Source organism: Apteryx mantelli, chromosome 3, assembly GCF_036417845.1.
Source record: "Apteryx mantelli isolate bAptMan1 chromosome 3, bAptMan1.hap1, whole genome shotgun sequence".
In the NCBI taxonomy this organism is placed as follows: domain Eukaryota; kingdom Metazoa; phylum Chordata; class Aves; order Apterygiformes; family Apterygidae; genus Apteryx; species Apteryx mantelli.
Genome location: NC_089980.1, coordinates 30973360 through 30992038, shown reverse-complemented (window position 1 = coordinate 30992038; position 18679 = coordinate 30973360). Strand labels below are relative to the sequence as shown.

Below are 18679 nucleotides of genomic sequence, written 5' to 3'. Positions count from 1 at the left end.
GCCCGCCCCCGCCCTTAACGCCGCCGCCGGGCTCCGCCCGCTGCCCGGCCCCGGCCCCGCGCACGGCCCCGCGCACGGCTCCGCGCCCTGCCCGGCGACCCGGACGGGGAGGGCAGAACCGCTCGCTTGAACGCGGCCCTCTCGGAAAGACGCCGAAATCTGGGCAAATGCAACATGTTGGCTTGGACTCTCTCCAGGACACCAGGTGCCGGTGTTCGTGGGCTGTCGCTGTAGTGACAGACCCAGTAAATGCACTCCTTTGGTACTTCATCGATGGCTTGAGTGTCAAAGCAAAGCATAGACTGCCATCTACTGAACAACCAGATTATTTCCTGTCAATATCCTTAGAGAGTCATGCTCAAACCATACATAGATGTGCATGAATCCAGCATAGCCAAGGGAAAATTAATATCATCCATTTATTTTACCCTGCAGAGCAGACTGTCAGAAGCATACTAAATAAGTACACCTCTACCCCGTGTTTGTAGAATTTTTTTGTTCTTTGGCAAGTGGCACCCATGCATGCGATTGAAAAGGGGACATAGCATGACTATTAAAACAGCATTTAGAGATGATGAGAGCAATAGGGTAATTAAAGGAGCTGCCAGAAATTAAGCCATTTCCAGCCACTGTGTTCTTAAGAAACAACTGCTAACGTCACTAGATTTTCAGAGATCCCAAACTGGACTTTTGGTATCGAGGTCAAGAAGAATAAACTTAAATAAAAGACATAAGAACTGAAGAAAACAAAGTCCTGAAATTACTACTTCAGCTACTACAATTCACATGAAAGTGTCACTAAACTTTTCACTGTGCTTGATAATGTGTATATTGATCTAACTATCAGATTATAAGCGGACAGGACTGGGGAACACTATCATGCCCCTCCTACTGATGCCATGGTTCTCTACAACTTGAAATTAAAGACCTAGAGAAAGATTCCTCTTCTATTCTAACTGTCAAGAGATATTGCACTGTTACTGCCATCGACTAAGCTTTATCCCTTGCTGGAGTACAGCTCTTACAAGAGGCACCTCAAGTCCATCTAAATTGCATGTGCACAGCCAATGCCTGTATTGCATAGAGCCCAGGGCATATCTCAACTGCTTGAATGGGCATATGGAGCCATTCAGGGGACAACCTCCCTCATTGCAAGGGTTAACATGCACAACTCCCAATTAACTGGAGAGTCTTGTACATGCCCTTCACATGTTCAATGCCCAAGCAATAAAAGTATCCTTCAATATTCAAAACTATCAAATACATAAAACTAAATGTTTTGAAGAGAGCACTTTAAAGAAAATCTCACCATAACAACCAACACAACAATGGGAGCAGATAACATAATTAAATAAATGCATATTTCGGCTTTAATAGTAGATCTACTAACATACAATGAGAGATTTTAACAGTACTGTCCAATAAAAAGCTGTATAACACAACTGGAACAAAAAGCAGAAACATATGAGTTATAGGAAGCTTAACTAGAGTATTAGATAAAAAACTTAAAAATGATGGATTATATCTTCTTTAGTATAATTAATAATACCAAATGCTGCCTCTGGCACTTCACTTAAAGTCAGAAAATTCGCTGAAGCCCACCTCATTACAACTGCATAAAACTAAAATGAATTACCAATGGATCTTATTTTAGGAATGTATATAATACAGTTCCTGGAACATCATTCATCCTCCTGTGCAAAATATGCATTAATTCTCTTTGAAACAAAATCACGTCATAGCCCTGCACTCACTTCAAAAACATATAAAAATATATTAGTTATTTTCAAGAAACAGTACTAAAAATATTATTTTCAGAAAAATAACTCAAGACCATGACTAAGTCCTCTTACATGGAGCACAATTAAAGATGACTCACTGCAATAGTCACAAGCAGTATGTATTCAGAAGCAGTACATAGTCAGACCCTCAGCTCTGAACCTGTTTCTGTTGAGCCACTGATTTTTCCTTGTTCTGCATGTCAAGTTTATGCATCTTGATCTGCTTCTTAAGATCTGGCATTAGTCTGAAATTCACACTCTAACAAGTGTGACCAAAGAGTGTCTCTACTGACTTAGAGCAAAGGTCCATCTCTGAACCACTTGCAGTTGTAGTCTATAGTTTTGGAGATGAGGGAACCAAACTGCACAGTCTTCAAACCACAGGTGAACCACAGATTCATACAGGAGCTTAACAGTGTTCCCTACTGTATCCTTTATTCCTGTCGCAGTGCTGCCTAACATTTGATCAGTGTTTTGTCTTCTGGGTGTTTAGCAGACATAGTCATGGAACTGGACATTTTCTCCCACTTTCTGCAAGTAATCCACTTGCCTCTTTTGTTTGCTTCTCACTCCCACTCTGAGTTTTCACATACACCAGTGTGCATACAAGCCTCCCCTGGCCCTGTTTATCAAGGTACCACAACTACCTCATGCAAATAACTCCTAAAGCTGTCATCTGAACAAAGTTACTTCAGTCATTCTTTCTTGTCTGGTAAGTCAAGTCATTTACAGTAACAGGAAAAACTAATTTAACCTAGCCTTCAGAATGAAGTATGCTATCCCTATAACTCTTTTGGACTTTCATCCCCTTCCACATAGTCCAAATGAAAGTCTTGATCCTGCAAGTAGGAGGCACCAAGCTGTTACCAGGGTTTCCACAGAGGGTCTTCCCTCATGAGAACTACACTTCTGCCTCCACCAGTCCGCTTGCCGTATCAGAATGTTTGGCCTTAAATTGTTTTAGAAAGGAACCATGTTTCTGATTGTTTTGCAAAGGGCTTAGCATCCTAGCATGTTTTGTGTTGACTGCAGACATTCGATTATATAATGCTATAGCTCCTTTAATGAAATTCAGAAAAGGTTATCCAGCTGCTTAGTTTTCTGAATTGTTTTCCAGCTTTAGATTCAGCTACAATACTGCAAGAAGTGTTATTACAGTTTCCTCATCCTAATCAGAAGCAGGAATTGGTAAAACTCTTATGAACAAGACTAGTTTTATTTTGAATCCTAAGACCCAAAGCAGTCCTGTAAGCTTCCAGATTTTTGTGTGCCAAGTTTTGAAAGGTCTCTACACCCTAATTGTTAACACTTTTACATCAGACAGCCAACTAGCCAGTAGCCCATCTCCACCTGTGGCTGTAAGGGGAGGCTTAGGTAGCAGTAACAACACGGTAAACATATATGATACTTTCCCATCCTTCAAGTATTTTCAGCTGAAGTGAGTTTCTGAGCTAGATATTTCCATATTTAGTAGCACTCAGTAGATTCCTCTTGCACATACTTCTCCAGCCTTTCCCTCACCACAGTAAACTTTAACGTTGTTTGGCAACAAGATCCAACAGCTTCTACCTGTGGTGTGTCGTCTTTTTCTTTGTTTTAAACCTTGATCCTACTCGTTTCCTTTGATATCCCCTAGTTCTTGTATTAGAGGACAGAATGAACAGTCAATGACTATTGACCATCTCTATGCCACTCATGATTTTGCAAATATCTGTCACATTCCCCTCAGATTACACATTTTCAAGCTGACAGGTTAAAATTTTCTCAGTTGTTCCTTATAGAGAAGCCATTATCAGCCTTTGAAAATAGGATGTCTCTATAATATTATGTCCAATATTTTACAATATTAGACAACAGTAACAATAATGTTGTTCTTCTGCTACTGGATGAAGAAAGAAAATAAAATTACTCATAATCTGATGTTGCTACAGAAAGTAAATAGAAGGATTTGGATAGTAACAAAACATCATGATAATAAAGAATTAATTAAAGATACTGTAATTAAGAAAGTTCATTCTTCATCCTGCTTATCAAAGTCCTGACAGAGACTACTTTTCAACCCATCATAAAAGTAAAAGAATTTATGAAAGAGATTTCAGGCATGGTCTGGAAGAAACTGAAGAGTGAAAGAAAGAAGCACTCACACACCACCATACCTTCTAAAAAAGAGACCTGTTTCTTTAAGACTACAGGAAGAAAATTACTACATTTGCACTAAAAAGCTGAGATTGTCACTAAGCACAGTACATTTAAAGACAGCATCCTCATCTGTAAGCATCTGCAATCCAATGGGTGGGTGAAGCTGGACCTTTAAGCTTGTGCTTCTTTTCTTGTACAGAGTCTAAACCATGTTCAGTCCAACAACGTCTAGTGAAAGCCCTGAGAGACTCTCATTTCCATCTCAGGCAGCAAATTGTTCTGAAAGGGTCTGTAGGATGAAAATTTTTTTGCAAAGCTTACTTCTTTAAAGTAGGATTACTGGACCAAATTTGTGGCTAAAGTAAATGGAAACAGTTTGGTTGGCTTCCAACACAGACAAATGTGATCACCAAATGAATCACAAAATAAGCATCAGCAGACCTTCTTGTGGAATATGATTAGTACAAGAGTATTGTTTGTGGGGTTTTTGTTCCCAGTTGTTTGTTCACTTTATTTATTGCACCCTCTAATTCTACCCAGAACTCTACCTGAAAGAGGAAGGGAGATTTTCTTGGCATACATTGAAGGGCTGAAGGATTGGGAAATCAGTTCGTTAGGTCTGCTTCAATCCAGCCAAGAGCACGGAAGTCTGGGAGAAGCTTCACTGGCCTCTGCAGAGCACAGAGGTCAATGTCACGGTTGCAACAATCACTCCCCAACAACAGTCCTGTTGGAGACTGGAGTCCCAGAGGAGACACCTGGGGCTGACGGGACATGAACAACAGATTATTTTGTTTCCATCCAAACAGTGCTGAAATATACTGGTAAGTCAATCTGAAATGTTGAATGTGAGATGACTTAGTTTCTAGCCTGGAATGTCTTTTTGTTAGTTTTTTTCTGTTTTAAGGTGGTTGTTCAGTTTGTTAGTTACCAACTACCATTCTCTACTCTTAATATCTATCCTAAAGAAACTTTGTACATACCTTAAGACATATCCAGGTAGTATCTGCTCTAGCACCTGGATAGTGTTTCCCTGAATATTTCAGCAACTTGCTAATTCACCTTTTAAAATGTGTAGTTCAGCTAAATTTCCCTTATAACCTTTCCAATCCTAATTTAATTTTGGTATCAGGAGGTACCAAAACATGGCACAAGGAGCATGATGAGGAGAGAGCAAGTCATTGATTTCATCATTGTAAATTATACTGAGTCCTATGGCAAAAAATTAATTTTCTGTCCCAGGAGCAATTCTAGTGGGCAGCTCATATCAAACCTGTGCCTTTAGCAAACTCTCTGCAGAATAGCTGTCCAAATAAAACAAGTGGAATTCATTTATGTAACAAATCAGCCTCGAAGTTCTCTATTGTACTAAAGCTGTTTATGACTTTGAACTCAGTTATCTTACAGTCCTTTTATTTCCTTACAGCTCACAACAGATACTGTGATGTAACTCAGACAGCCTGCCTTTGCCACTAGTATGAAATTGGTTCAAGGTTGAAAGCAAATGTAGTTACCCAAAGTTCAAGAGTACTGTCATTGTTGGAATATAGGTCCATAAGTTTTGATTTTACTCTCTTGCTATCATATTTGCCATTCAGAAATGCTTAGATCTCTTTACTTACAGACCTGAAATTTTTCCTTCTGTACTTTTCATTTTGGCCAAAGAGTAGCCCCAAAACATTTGGGTTTGCTTGTTTTGATGTAGAATTTTTCTCCTTTAACACAGTTGAGGAAAACAAAATGTGTCCCCCTTAGGTTAGCTTTTGAGGTTTCTTTGGAGAGAACAAAGAATTCACAAAAAAATCTGAAGAAAATTTAGTGAAACATGATTCTTAATAGACTTTCACAGTCTCTTCCCACCTGTCTTGTCTTCCTTAAAGATTATGGATTAGAGCTTTTAGCCGGCATAAATTAACATAGATCTGGCCACCTTTCTAGGTACCTGCTTAGAAAGAGAGATTCCAATATATAAGCTTTGAAAGAATTTGGTGAGGATGATTTGGCACATTATTAAAATAAAGACTACCTGCAGAAAAAATGTGTGTTCAGTCTTTGGTATCTGATAAACATTTAAAATTACTTTGAGAGTTTCCCTCAGGTTTTTTGTTCAGTTCGAGAGGACTACCTCCAGTAATGCTATGGAATTCAAAGCCAGAAAATCTGAATCCTTGATTAGAGTAGGCTTTGATTACCTGCATACCAACACACTAATACCTCTGGGGTTTATGGAAACAGCTGCATAGAGCATATGTCCCCTCATTGATACATACTACGTTGGCAAGCGTATAAGAGAGTTGGATATCATGGTGCACAATACCAGCCACATAAACGCATGAGGATGCATTGTGTGAATCAAGCAACCGTTTGTTGGTGAACTCAGGTGCTGCATGTTTGACAAACATCTGTCTATGAACGTAGCACAGGCATGGATTGGCATGAGGTGTTTACTAAAGGGTTGGTGCTTTTAGGGAAAAGTAGCATCCGCACGATGAAGACATATTCAAACTAGAGGTAAAATAGTAATTATCAGTGGTAATAATTAGTAGTAAAACCAATCTGGAGAAAATACTTTCAAACCTGTGTGAGAAAAGCACAGTAAGCTCTAAGTTTGTTATTGTGGGTGCTATAGCTAGAGCTCTTTCCTATTCATTAAAAACATCTCCAAGCCATGGGACTGGCATAGTCAGTACCTTTGAGAGAGAAACTTATTCAGACCAGGGAAGTCATTTTTCTTCTCTTACATGTGGGTGAATCATGTGATCATGAAAATGTGACCATGAAAATCTCATTGACAACCTGAGAAACTGAAATCCTGTATTCTGGGAAGAGCAAGAAGGTGAAGCAGTGCCTGTTCTTACTATGCATTTTCACTGTGACCTGCAGCTTCACTGTCCCCCTCCTGAGACCATCCCCAAGGTGCGAAACGGTCAGCAGTTGTGTGGATACCTAGTAGGCAGGACAGACACCACTGCTGTACATCACCTACAGCAGACAGTTCCTACATCCCTGGGACCGGTACTCTTATTATGTGCACTGGGCCTCGTAATGCTTCTCATCTTTAGCTGGCTTCTCCAATACCGTTACCATACAAACAGTACAGAATATCACTCATTTGAGCTTGGTTTTAAGCTTTCACATGGAGACTTCTGTATTGCAGGGATAGAGCAACCCACGGGCTGGGCACAGTCTTGTTCCCTCCTCGAATTCTTGCAGAAAGATAGTCAGGTCACAGTTTCTTTATATCACTAAAAATGGGGATAAAGGAAAAGTTTCTTGCGGGAGCTGTTTTGAGATCTGCAGCTGAAGCTGACTTGTAAAGCAGATTTAGTGGAAAGAGGATGGAAAAGAAACTAAGTGGGATTTCAAGCCATTTCCCTTTTCAGTGTCTGCCAACAGAGCATGCATTTCCCCATCCCCTACCACACCTGTGGTCATGCAGCAGCACAGCTCTAGGTGCCCATTTAAAGTAAGGTTTTAAGCATTTTAAAATTATTTCTAATCCCTAGAGCACTTTTGTCTCCTGCAGGATTGATTGCTGGATCTGTTGAATCAGAGAGTGCAGCTAAAAATACAATTGCTTTTCAACACGTACACACTTGTGCTTACCTGGTCTCCACTGGCATTATGGTATAGGTCAAGCAGCCACATGTCCGCTTATTTTGGTCTATAAATGTCCTCCCTTCCCATGGAATCAATACATTTGCAACGATATACACAAAACTGAGTTCAGAATATTATAGCAACAACGCCTTCCCAAATCACCCTGCCAGTTAAAGCTTGTGTCTCTCTTCATCTCAGTTCATTCGCATACACATACCCTCAACCCATTCCTACTACAAAAGCCTGGAAAAATAGATAAGCCTCACAGCAAGCCTCAGAATAAACATACTCACTTTACATTAGGCCCAGAAGGAGGAAGAAGCTGTTTTCCATTTAAGTGACCCCTGGCTTACATGCCGCCTCTTATCTCAGAGGCAGGCTGCTGGTGTGCAGTGAGATAAAAAAATAAAGACCCAGTGGCCGCATCACATGCGAAGCTCATGCACGTGCCTGCTCAATTGTACCTGCCAGAATGTAAGAGCAAGCCACTTGGCTGCAGACACAAAATGTGTTTTATTTAATTACCTGTGAACTGTGGGAAGACCACTGGGCCTTTCATTAGAAAATTAGATTTGTTTCTCATGGCTCCAAACATTTTGCGCATGGCTTAAAATCAGGCAGGTCAGGCTGGGCTGCGTCTCCTTCATTTCCTAGTCCCCATCCCCAGCACAGATCACAGAATGACAGATCAAATGTTCTCCATGTTGAATCTTTATTAGTTTTCTCAAGACAAACAGCAAAGAATTACTGTAATCAGACCACTGTGGTGCTTTCTCCACAGTGGTCCTACTAACAGTTTTAAATCACATCTAGATGAGTGAAAGAGATTTACACTGAACACAAGACATAAGAATAAGCTGATCTCTGTGTGTAATAAAACAAGCTTCTCTATTTTTACTACACGCTCTAAAAGGTATGACCTTTATTAAAGTTATCTGGTATTTATTATTAGAGTTTGATATTTTTGTTCAGCTCCTTATTACTTTGACTCTTAATTTCTCTTAATTTTTGTGCCAAAGTTTTCTGTGCAAGATACAGAACCTCAGAATTGTCAGAAAACCCTGGCTAAAGCTGCTCTGCCATTTCCAACAGCAAGCATAAGACAAGTGTTTTGTGAATGTTTGCATCCCAGCATATGTTTCTTAGGGAAGCTTTCCTACTTCCCTGTTTTAACAAAATCCAGGAAATATTTGCTAAGTCAAAGCAAAAACGAGTCTGTGCTGCCCTCCAGGCTGCTATGGACAGTCCTGCTGGCCTCAGCCACCACCCGGGCTGCCCGAATCAAGTGCCAAGGGGAGAAATGCAAAGATGCAACCAGAGGGCAGAGAAAGTGTGTTTTTGGACAAGATAACCCAGTGGGAAGAGCAGGTGGAAGATGTGGCAGACGAATATTTGAACAGTGACCTAGAGCCAGAGCCAAAGGGGGAACAGAGTAGATGAAAACTTAGGAAATTGGAGCGGCGAGCCAGAGGGGAGCGAGAACCAGAGAAAAGGCAGGAGCAGCAGGAGGAACGGGCGCATAAGGGGTAAAGAAGGGGCAAAACAGACCCACGCCACGAGCGGAGGGGGGAACCTGGGCCTGTCTGCGTCACGGGGCTGATACCAGAACGGGCTTGGGGACTGCGGATCGCAACTCAAAAAATCAAGTTCATACTTCCTAGACAAAAGTATTTGGACTAAGATGAGAATCTGAGGAGTGGATACTGGAACTGAAACAAGGGAAAAGAGCGGGGAATTGGATCCACACATGTGAACAGTATTGTCTGTGTCCGCCGGACCTCGGCCTTGCCTGGCAAGGTTCACTGCAGGCCAGGCTCCCCTTCTGCTGTCAGCAGCGCCCAGGAGACCCACCAGCACTTTTCCGTCCCTCACGCTAGATCACACAACGGGTGAGCTAGGTGAACTGTTGGCTTGTTGGCTGTTGCTATTAATAGCAGCACTAATACGCACGCAATAATTTGCTTCACTGGATTTAGAGGCTCCCACCACTCTCAGCACCCACAGTACAACACTTAGATGACTGAACTACTCTTTTTTTTGTTGTTTATATTTTTTCAAAGCAATACAAGCAATCACACAAAAGGCGTAAGAGGGCACTTCTCCCGCAAGTGGGAAGATAGTTCAAACCCACTCCCTACTTACAGGACGGAGATGTGGAGCCAGCGCTCCCGCTGCGCAGGAAAGCCTGGCACTCGGAGGGCTAGCCTACAAACCTTGGCCCTGCAGTGAACTTGCCCTGACGTCAGCAGCCTGCACAGGTGTCACCGAGGGTATTGCCTGAGGCCAGCTGACCTGCACTGGCATGGTTCAGACACCACGTTCATTCGGCTGAATTCCAGTTAGTGGCATTGATGCATTAGAAAATTTGCCCTGACTTCTGCCTCCTAAGCTGGAGGAAAGAGCATCTTTTCCTCGTAAACAAGACAATAAGGAAGAGATGGAATCCCACATTATTTCCCTATGTTTTATATATATATACACATATACATACATATGTGTGTGTGTGTGTGTGTGTGTGTGTGTATGTACATATATATGCTTTTCAGAGTACAGCTATTTAGAAATAATGTTTCTTTTAAAAGAAATATAATAAAAATCCCACTCAGGTTAAACTTAGAGAACTAGAGGAAATAAATGTGAAATTTTACCTAAGAGAGGATTATAAAATCAAGTCCAGATGGAAGGAGTATTCCCTCTACGGTAGACAGTGACACTGCCTTGCCTGTTGGCTTTACTGCAGGCAAAGAAGATTCACCTCACTGAAAACAAAAAGACAAAACCACAGACAAATCCACACGCTGTGTTTATGGGGCAGTACAAAACTCATCGCTGGCTTATGCAACTCAAGTTCAGTTGAAAGCAAAGCGGAGCTGCCTTGCGTTTCTCAGAGCAGAACCGGGACACGCGCCTGCTGGCGGAAGAGGAACGGCCACGGTGTGCCGGGGAGCTGCTCGCAGCATCCTGCAAAATCACCAAGTAAAGCCTTTACCTACGCAGCTGCCATTAGCTTCAGTTTATCTCCTACTTGCCCAACACTCTCCATCTTTGGTTTTAAGCACTGCTGTGTTCCTGCTCTCTGACTTCACCCACAGGCACAGTTTGCTGCCTGGATGAAACAGTCGTTCTCACAGAGCCCATCCCGGACAGAGGCTGAGGCTGCGTGAGGAACTGCTGGCAGTCCCTAGCGTGAAAGCCCGTTAAATCCCCTGCTAATTACACGCCGCCACCACTTTTGTCTAAGAGCAGCTCAAATTTTAAACAGCTGGGCATGTGAACAACCAGGCATGTAGAATAAGTTGTGCATGTGGTTTTGGGGATATACACCAGTAAAGTTAGACCTTCAATGTCATCTGGAGATGTCTTCAGTAACGAAAAGAAATATTTTCCACTTTAAGCCCTACAGGAAACACATTAAACACTGAAATATAAACTAACAAACTTCAGTTTCTAGCACAGGAGGGTAACAAACTCCAAAACCCCGTCCAGCCTCAAAGTCAAATATACATCTTATCTTACCTACCCTAAACAGTATATAAAAGCAGCTGCTTTATTATACAGGTTCTCTCACCTTTCCTCCCAGGATATCCAGTTAATTTTTTGCAAATGCCTGGTTCCTCTCCCAACTGATATATTTCTATTTTTAAGAAATAGGTGTACACATATACATAGATTTATATATATACACAGAGACAGAGTATGTGCAAGAGCGTGAGCACATGCACCTTATGTCATATAAAGTGAGATATCTTCTCCAGGAATAAAAAAGAGTCCCATCCCTCCCACCAAATGTAAAAATTTGAAAATTATATGCCAAGAAAAATAAACGGAAAGGCTAAACTTCCGGGCACTCAACAAAACCTCCTGCAAATTCTTCACAGAAGATTATGGGCTGTTTGCAGTCAGTGAGATTTTTGCAGGCATTATATGGAGGAAAGATTTATGTAGCAGAGTATCACTGTTTCTCCTCCATGCCTCTGTAAAACATGTTTTAGCAAATATTAGCAAAGAATATTTCAGCTCTGCATTTGCAAGTTTTTCAGTCAGCTTTGCAATATTCTCGGAAAAGTTTTCTTTAACTGTACCCTCAAATCAAGGAAAGTTGGCGTTCCTGTTTTGCCTTTACCTATTCTTTTGTCTCATAGAACCTGTGAACACTTTTCAGAAGATAATTGTGTCCTGAACAAAAATTACAGCAGAATTACTAAAGCACTGCGAGTTATTAGTTGTGGATGACTGATATTTCAGGCTGAGGTACTTCCTGCTAAGTATCAATTTAGGATGCTGATACACCTTGCCCCCCCTGTACTGCCAGCCAGAGGATTACGGAGAACATTTTTCTTGTAGATCACTGTCTCTTTAGAAAGTCACTGCACAAACTACTAGCACGTTTATTACTGAGAAACACATGTGGTGATAGCTGCCTTGCAGAATAAGCAGGAAACACGGATGGGTTCAGGCATAAAATCCGTTACCCTTGCTAACAAAGGAACAAAGAAAACGACAATGCTTTACTCGCCCATCTCAGAGAAACAGCAAACAGTCAAGCCGTTAAGCAGGACTGTGGAGGGCTGCGAGCGCTGAGTAACTGCATTAGATTATTTACCTGTTTCAGTGTCTCCTTGGGGTGCACGACAGTAACAGCAGTCCATGAAGATAACATAGTTTAGCACATTGAAGAACAGACCCACGAGCCCGACAACAAGGACAAGCAATGCTTTTTCCGTCTTCTGAGGATTGAGATACCTCTTGATTGCCTCAATGAAGACGCTGAGCATCAGAGCAGTGGCAAAAACAGAGTTGCCAAAGGCTCCCAGCACATCCGCCCGGGAGAAGCCATAAGTGTTAGCCTTGTGCCATCTGATGCGGCTGAACCTAACGCCGACCAAACCGATGATCATGGAGACGAAGTGAGACAGAACAGCAAAGGCATCTGAAGCTAAGCTGAGAGAATTGCCAAGGTACGCTACTGAGATCTCAACGGCGAAAAGTGCAAGGCTCACGACAGACATAAGGATGAGCCGGCTGCTCCTCCCTGAGTAGCGGCCCATTTCTATTGCTCTCTCTCTTATTCTCAGGTTCTGTAAGACAGAGCTGTGCAAGTAACAACTCGATCTCAGCAATTCTGCCCTTCGTCTGTCACTGGGGGAGCCACAGTGTCACTGTCTCGCCCGTAGGAGCCACTTTTATAGGAAGCAGTAAAACAATAAATCGGTTTAAAGGGCAGTTTAGCAAGATTTGTCATGTGAAGACAACTTGAAAGCTGTATCTCCACTCCTGTAAGGGTCCCACCCTTGGGAGACTATTTTTTTACAAAAATAAAAATAAAACAACAGAGACTAGCAGAAGCACCAATAGGTTGCTGCTACAGCCAATGGCATCATCCTCAAAAACAGAATAAGACCCATACAGGAGAGCATAAGAAAGTGGCCCAGAATTTTAAGACACTACAGAAGGCATTTCTTTTGCATAAAATTTCCTGTGACACCTTTCAGCCATTTCTGTTGCCAGTAGCTTTAGTACTGAGAAAATGCTACATATCTGCAGGAACAGACATTTCAAATCCATGTTGGGTTGACACTACTTTTAATAACATGGTAAACGTGAACTGGCTGACAGGGTAGTCAAAAATGTTATCTAGAGTACTAGTTTTAAAGATAATCAAATTGATATTCCAGTTTAGCAAGCACAGAGTTCTCTGCTGTTTGTACTCTTGGCAAGTTTTAAGGATTTGCCATGGATATGGAGCAAAGTTGGAGAACTGGAGACCATCTTCTGAGTATATGACCACTAGACATGAAAGCTGAGCTTTAACAGTAAACCCAAAGTGCATTCTTCATTTCCTGTTTAGAAATCCCTGCCTATCTTAAAATTCCCAAAGCAATCCTCTTATATTTGCAAGGAAGAGATACAGAGATTTAGGTGCATGACGAGAAATTAAGGGGAAAATACGAGATGCAAAAGTCCTAGTTTATACTTTTTGCTTCTTCTGGAGCACAGTGAGAAGAACCTAACGCAGTTAAGTGTTTTTTTGTCAAACACTGCAGTAACCGTTGTGCTCTTGAGTGCACACATATGCATTTATGTGCGCACACAAATCCCAGTTAAGGAAACACAGCTGCTAACAGCACACTAGGCAATATGGATGATAAGACCAGGTGCCTTCCTTGAAAAGTTTACGATCTAGTTTTTGTTTGAAACATCCATCTGGGTACATAAACGCACACAGTTAGTTACAAGATAAAACGGAAGGAAATGATACAAAGCACAGCCACAGAAGGATAAGATAATGACACTGATAACCTGAGTCAACCAAGCATCCCTCCTGGCCTTAGACTTCCCAAGGTGAATTAACTTAAGGTCAAAAACTCGAACACCCATCCCTAATTTTCATTTATGTTTTGCTCACAGGGATTAACCAGCCAAAATATTTATGTTTAAAGTCCAGCCTGTTAGAAGCAATACCTGCCAACAGCTGTAACATTTAACATCTGTACATTTGTCCACACAAATACTGCAGCAGCAACACTTGAGGTTTCTTTTTTCCACCTGAGTTATGACAACTTCTATTTCAGCTTCAGAATCTGCTTTGAATTTTGGTCCAATTTTAAGAAACCAGCAATCCTGGTAATAAATGCATATTAGGGTAAATTGGTAGAACTAATTACAGCACTCAAACTGTTACTTGCTTGTGTTTGAATCGCCTTCATCCTCCCCCAGCTGCATTACTACTTCTACTCCTGCTACACGTACAGTATTCTCTTCACTCTTGTACTAATGGTGATGCTCAACTACTTTATTATTTTATTACTGGAACCACAGAGCATGAAAAGTGAGATTTTTAAAAGGTGTCCTCCTTACTTTCGATGGGAACAGACTAAGGTCAAAATTCAGAGCTCTCAAAAATCCTGTCTTATGCAGTGTTCCAATATTCCAATTACCAAAATATGAGCTCAGGCTAGATGAAGTATTCCCTTTGCAGCATAGCTAAGGTACTCAGAAGTATGCTAGTTTTTGTCAATGGGGAGCAGCAATCTATAAGGCATTTCCACTGTATTCCACTGTACTACACTATTTAACCCAGATTTGTCAGTATGCAACTATAAGAAATAAGGAACCCTAAAGGGTTGCAAATCTATTATAAACATGCAGTAATATAATTTAGTCTAGTGTATTATTCTGATTCATTTATTTTCTCAAAGACACAATTTACTAACTTAAAGGTCTGTAAGTTTTCATACAAGTGTAATGTTTCTATAGGGCTTTACAGACAGCTCAGATTGTGCTTCTGGGGGAAATGTATTTGAAATGAAAATCTCTCTCTTCAGATGGCCACCACAGAGAGATCTGGAGGCGATTCATCCACATTCCAGATGCTTCCAGCCCTACTATAATTAGGAAAAAACCTGCTGGGGTAGGGGGAAAAGGAAGGAGAGGGAGAGGGAAGGGGGAAATATTTCAGAGGGAGGGGAAAAAAACATTTGCCCGTCCTTGAAAACCCCAGCTTCAAACAAACTCATGGCAGAATGAGATCAACTCTGTTCTAAAAACAACACTGTCAGTATGTTTACTCCTGTATTTGATCAATTCAACTGGTTGAAGGTTGACTGTTTGATCAAGCTGATAAGGTTGCAGTATTAGAGACTGCATTCAGTTTTGCCTTTCCTTATCCTGTGCATACTAGCAGCTTCCACATCTCATTTTTAAAAGACCAGTGCTGCAGAGTGTTTCAATGAGAGGTAAAAATGCTTGCCTGTTCTTACTAATGTGTTTTGCTCTGGCATATCTTCTTTGTGCTCTTTTGTCTCTTATGCTTGAGATCATGGAAGCTGCTGGTTACTGCCCGTCCTCCTCCCCCCAGCATCCAGCACTGCAGTAGGCAATGCCTTAAGAACAGTCTCAACTACCCCTCGTTGAGTCTGGGAGAACATCACTATTCTTACTACTTGCACTCTTTCTCACTGTATACTTCCAGTGAGTGCTGGAGACAGGATACAAGGCTAGAAAAACCTTAGGGCCATTCTGTCATCTCTCTTTCTCAGTTAACATAGTGTATGCATGGATTGTAGTATCATCCCCAAATCCGTTGATAAATATTACCCTTGAGACTTTGTCTAGATAGTTAGAAAATATCTAGATAGATGAACATGAGATAGCTGGTTTTGAGATGCAACAGGAAAATGCTTCAGGACTAATCACAAAGAATTTCCAAGTGCTCAAGATTTCTGAGCAAGTTGATCTGAAATAGTTCATTATTTTTGCACTTTACTTGAAACACTGTGGTACTATCCCAAGATGCACGATCCTAAGCTGGACAGGGCACTGCTTCAATTTGATATTCAACATTTTGACTAGGAAGGCTGGCCACATGAATCTACACAAGGGCAAACATTTTACATACTTCTAAAAAGTAGAGAAGTACGCATATATGGGAATAATACTGTAAGCCTCCCGCATGTTTAAGACTTTCAGACTATTAAAGTCTATATAAAAACAGGGTTTTGGAAACATGAAGCCATGTAATAATATCCAAGGAAAAAAGGCTGGAGATGATTCTACTGGCCCAACTTTTTTAATTGCTGAGTTTTCATGCAGCTCCTCAGGGAAAGGGGTTTAGGTAGACAGCCTCCAAGTATACAGGAAAAGCAGAGAACAAATTAAGCCTGTGCTACTGAGAAGTTACTGTGTCATTTATTGCCAGCGGTATTGCATATATTCTTAACCAATCTACTGGTCAGAATAGAAGTAGGGGTTTTGTTTGTTTGTTTGTTAAATCATTTTGTATCTCTGCATGACACACTGCAACCTCTGCCTTTTCTCCTAAAGTAACACATAGTAAAAGAAGGAAAAGCAAAAGGGTTTTATGGAACTTGTTATACATACAACCACAATCCAAGATCTTTATCACTGCAAATACCTCTCCTCAGATTGTCTTTGCATTACTCATTGCAGTATCACTGTGAGACAGCTATAACTGCCAGTCTATAAGATAAGAGAAACAGGGCCTTGCAAAATGTCTACAAGAAATGACATTCACCTACATTTTGCGACCAGCTTAGCATTCAGTTTAAGATAGCCTTTGAAACGTGTGTTTTAGGGTAGAATGAATATATTTCTTGAAACACCTGACTCCAGAGGGAGTCTTAAATTCTACCCTCTTTGAAAACTAGTTTCCATTTTGCCTAAAAGAATAGCAGCAAGTCTGTATTGAAAACTGAAAAATTTACAAGCTTTCAAGCCAAAATTAAAAGCAGATGTTTTATCCATAAAGCTTATGTAGACACCCTATATTGTACTGCAGAGTATATATGACATTCTCTCCAATCTTCTAGATATTTTCTGAGTTAAAAGAATGTTATATACACCAAAAAGGAGGAGAAAAAAAAAAAAAAGACATGAGCAAAGAATATTCTATTCTTTCCATTAAGCAACACAGAAAAAATGACCAAAGCATGTTACAGCTCACAATACATGTTTATTAGAGATGCTTACAGAAAAGTCCGTGAATTACTGCTAGTCTAAGACTGACAACTGGGGGCTTTATGGTTTATGGCTTTGGTTTTTGAATCATTTAAAAAGTTGCAAAACTAATAAGTTTGGGGGCTATTTCAGTCTTATTAAAAAAAGTTCAATTCAGAGATAAAGGAGAAGGTGGTTTCATTAGTAATTTAGTAACTACGACCAAATAGAGTGTAGAACTTAGCAGGGCTTTTGCTGCAGACACATTTTGCCCCACACTGCAGTTCACGGAGAGGCTGAAAAGGTATGCAGAGACTTTTTGCTCCCATGGAGGGGGCACCAGGCTCGAGATCTTGATCCCTGAAATAAAAGCATATTCATAAATAAATTTATTTTAAAATAAAGGTACAATAAAATGTATTATTAAAAAAAAAAATCCCCAAAGCATGCTAATGGGTCAGAAAGCTTTAGAACTAAGGGAATTTACTGGTTTATGTGAAATAGCAAGACTCAAGGGTGAGAACTATATATCAGTGTTACACCTAGAGGAACCTTACATTCATGTTTTATATTCAAATCATTTGGGTTTGATTTTGGTAGATCCTCTCTAGTTCAGTCATATTTTACCTGGCAGTGGTCTTCTTGATCCAATCCTCACACTCAATTTCCCCACAAAAAGGAATTTGTACAATCTGAAATGGAGAAAAAAAAAAAAAATCAGTTTTACAGCTAAAAAATCCTTCCTTTTCTCAGGAAGATTCATAAACCTTAAGATCTCATTATACTCAAAGTGTGAGAAGCACAAAAATACTAAACAAACCCAAAGGAGCATTTAAAGCAAGTCAGGGTGCTGATTTTATTATACATTTTTATCCAAGACATCTTATAACTGTGGAAAGTATAAATACTATTTTCTCTTGGAAATGCTGTTTTTTCAGGAAAAGTTTAAATCTTTCAAACTGCAGAACAAATGCTTGCTTGCATACTGTAAGATAGTGCTTTCCCCATGAAGTTTCCATTTTAATTCCAGTAGTCTGAATTTTCATATTTTCTGAACAAGACAAATACATACTTAAGATAGAACAGAACCGACAACAGCACATTTCTCTCTTAGGAGAAAGGGCAGGATATTTCAATACAGCTGTCGTTATGAATGTTAGATAGTTTGACTGAAGGAAGTGGAGAGAATGAAGCTGAAATGATAATTTTGTACACTCGAATGAGCTGAGGCCAACAATAGCTACTAAACCTGTACACACAGTCATTTTAATTCTATCAGAACAGTAAAAGTTTTTCTTTAACAAAATTTACACTCCTAGTGCAAAATTCTCAAATTGCCTTGAACAAGAACACACCTTTATTAGACTTTTAGATCTTTTTTGTTAGTTAAAATGAAACTTTGATTAAATACTGTTGCAATTTTCTTACAGCTTGAACTAAGCTTTGCATACAGCTTAAAAGAACACAGAAGCACTCCACATTTTAAAAAGAGCTAATTGCCTGCATTGCAATTATAGTAAGGAGAAAACAGCAACAGGAATTAAGCAGTAGTAGTTAAGCTTGCAAGGTTTCTTCTTAAATTGTAGCCAGTGCTAATACCATATAGTTTGAAAAAATCACAGAATAGATGTGCCATAAAATTTTGTCCATTCAACATACATGGGTAGATAGAGAAACAGTCACAAAATGACATACCTCAGGTT

At 40.4% G+C, this 18679-nt stretch overlaps 1 protein-coding gene across 4 annotated transcripts in view; it reads right to left on the bottom strand.

The window, feature by feature from the left end:
* Positions 1–16972: 16972 nt before the first annotated feature.
* Positions 16973–18679, bottom strand: part of EPRS1 (glutamyl-prolyl-tRNA synthetase 1) — a 42387-nt gene continuing 40680 nt past the window's right edge. For all 4 annotated transcript variants that reach the window (XM_067293048.1, XM_067293047.1, XM_067293049.1 and 1 more), the window contains 2 exons: positions 17604–17668; positions 16973–17336 (listed from right to left, as the gene is read on the bottom strand). In XM_067293048.1, coding sequence (XP_067149149.1) covers positions 17186–17336; positions 17604–17668 — 216 coding nt within the window. In that variant the 3' untranslated portion in view covers positions 16973–17185. The remainder of the gene's footprint in view (positions 17337–17603; positions 17669–18679) is intronic.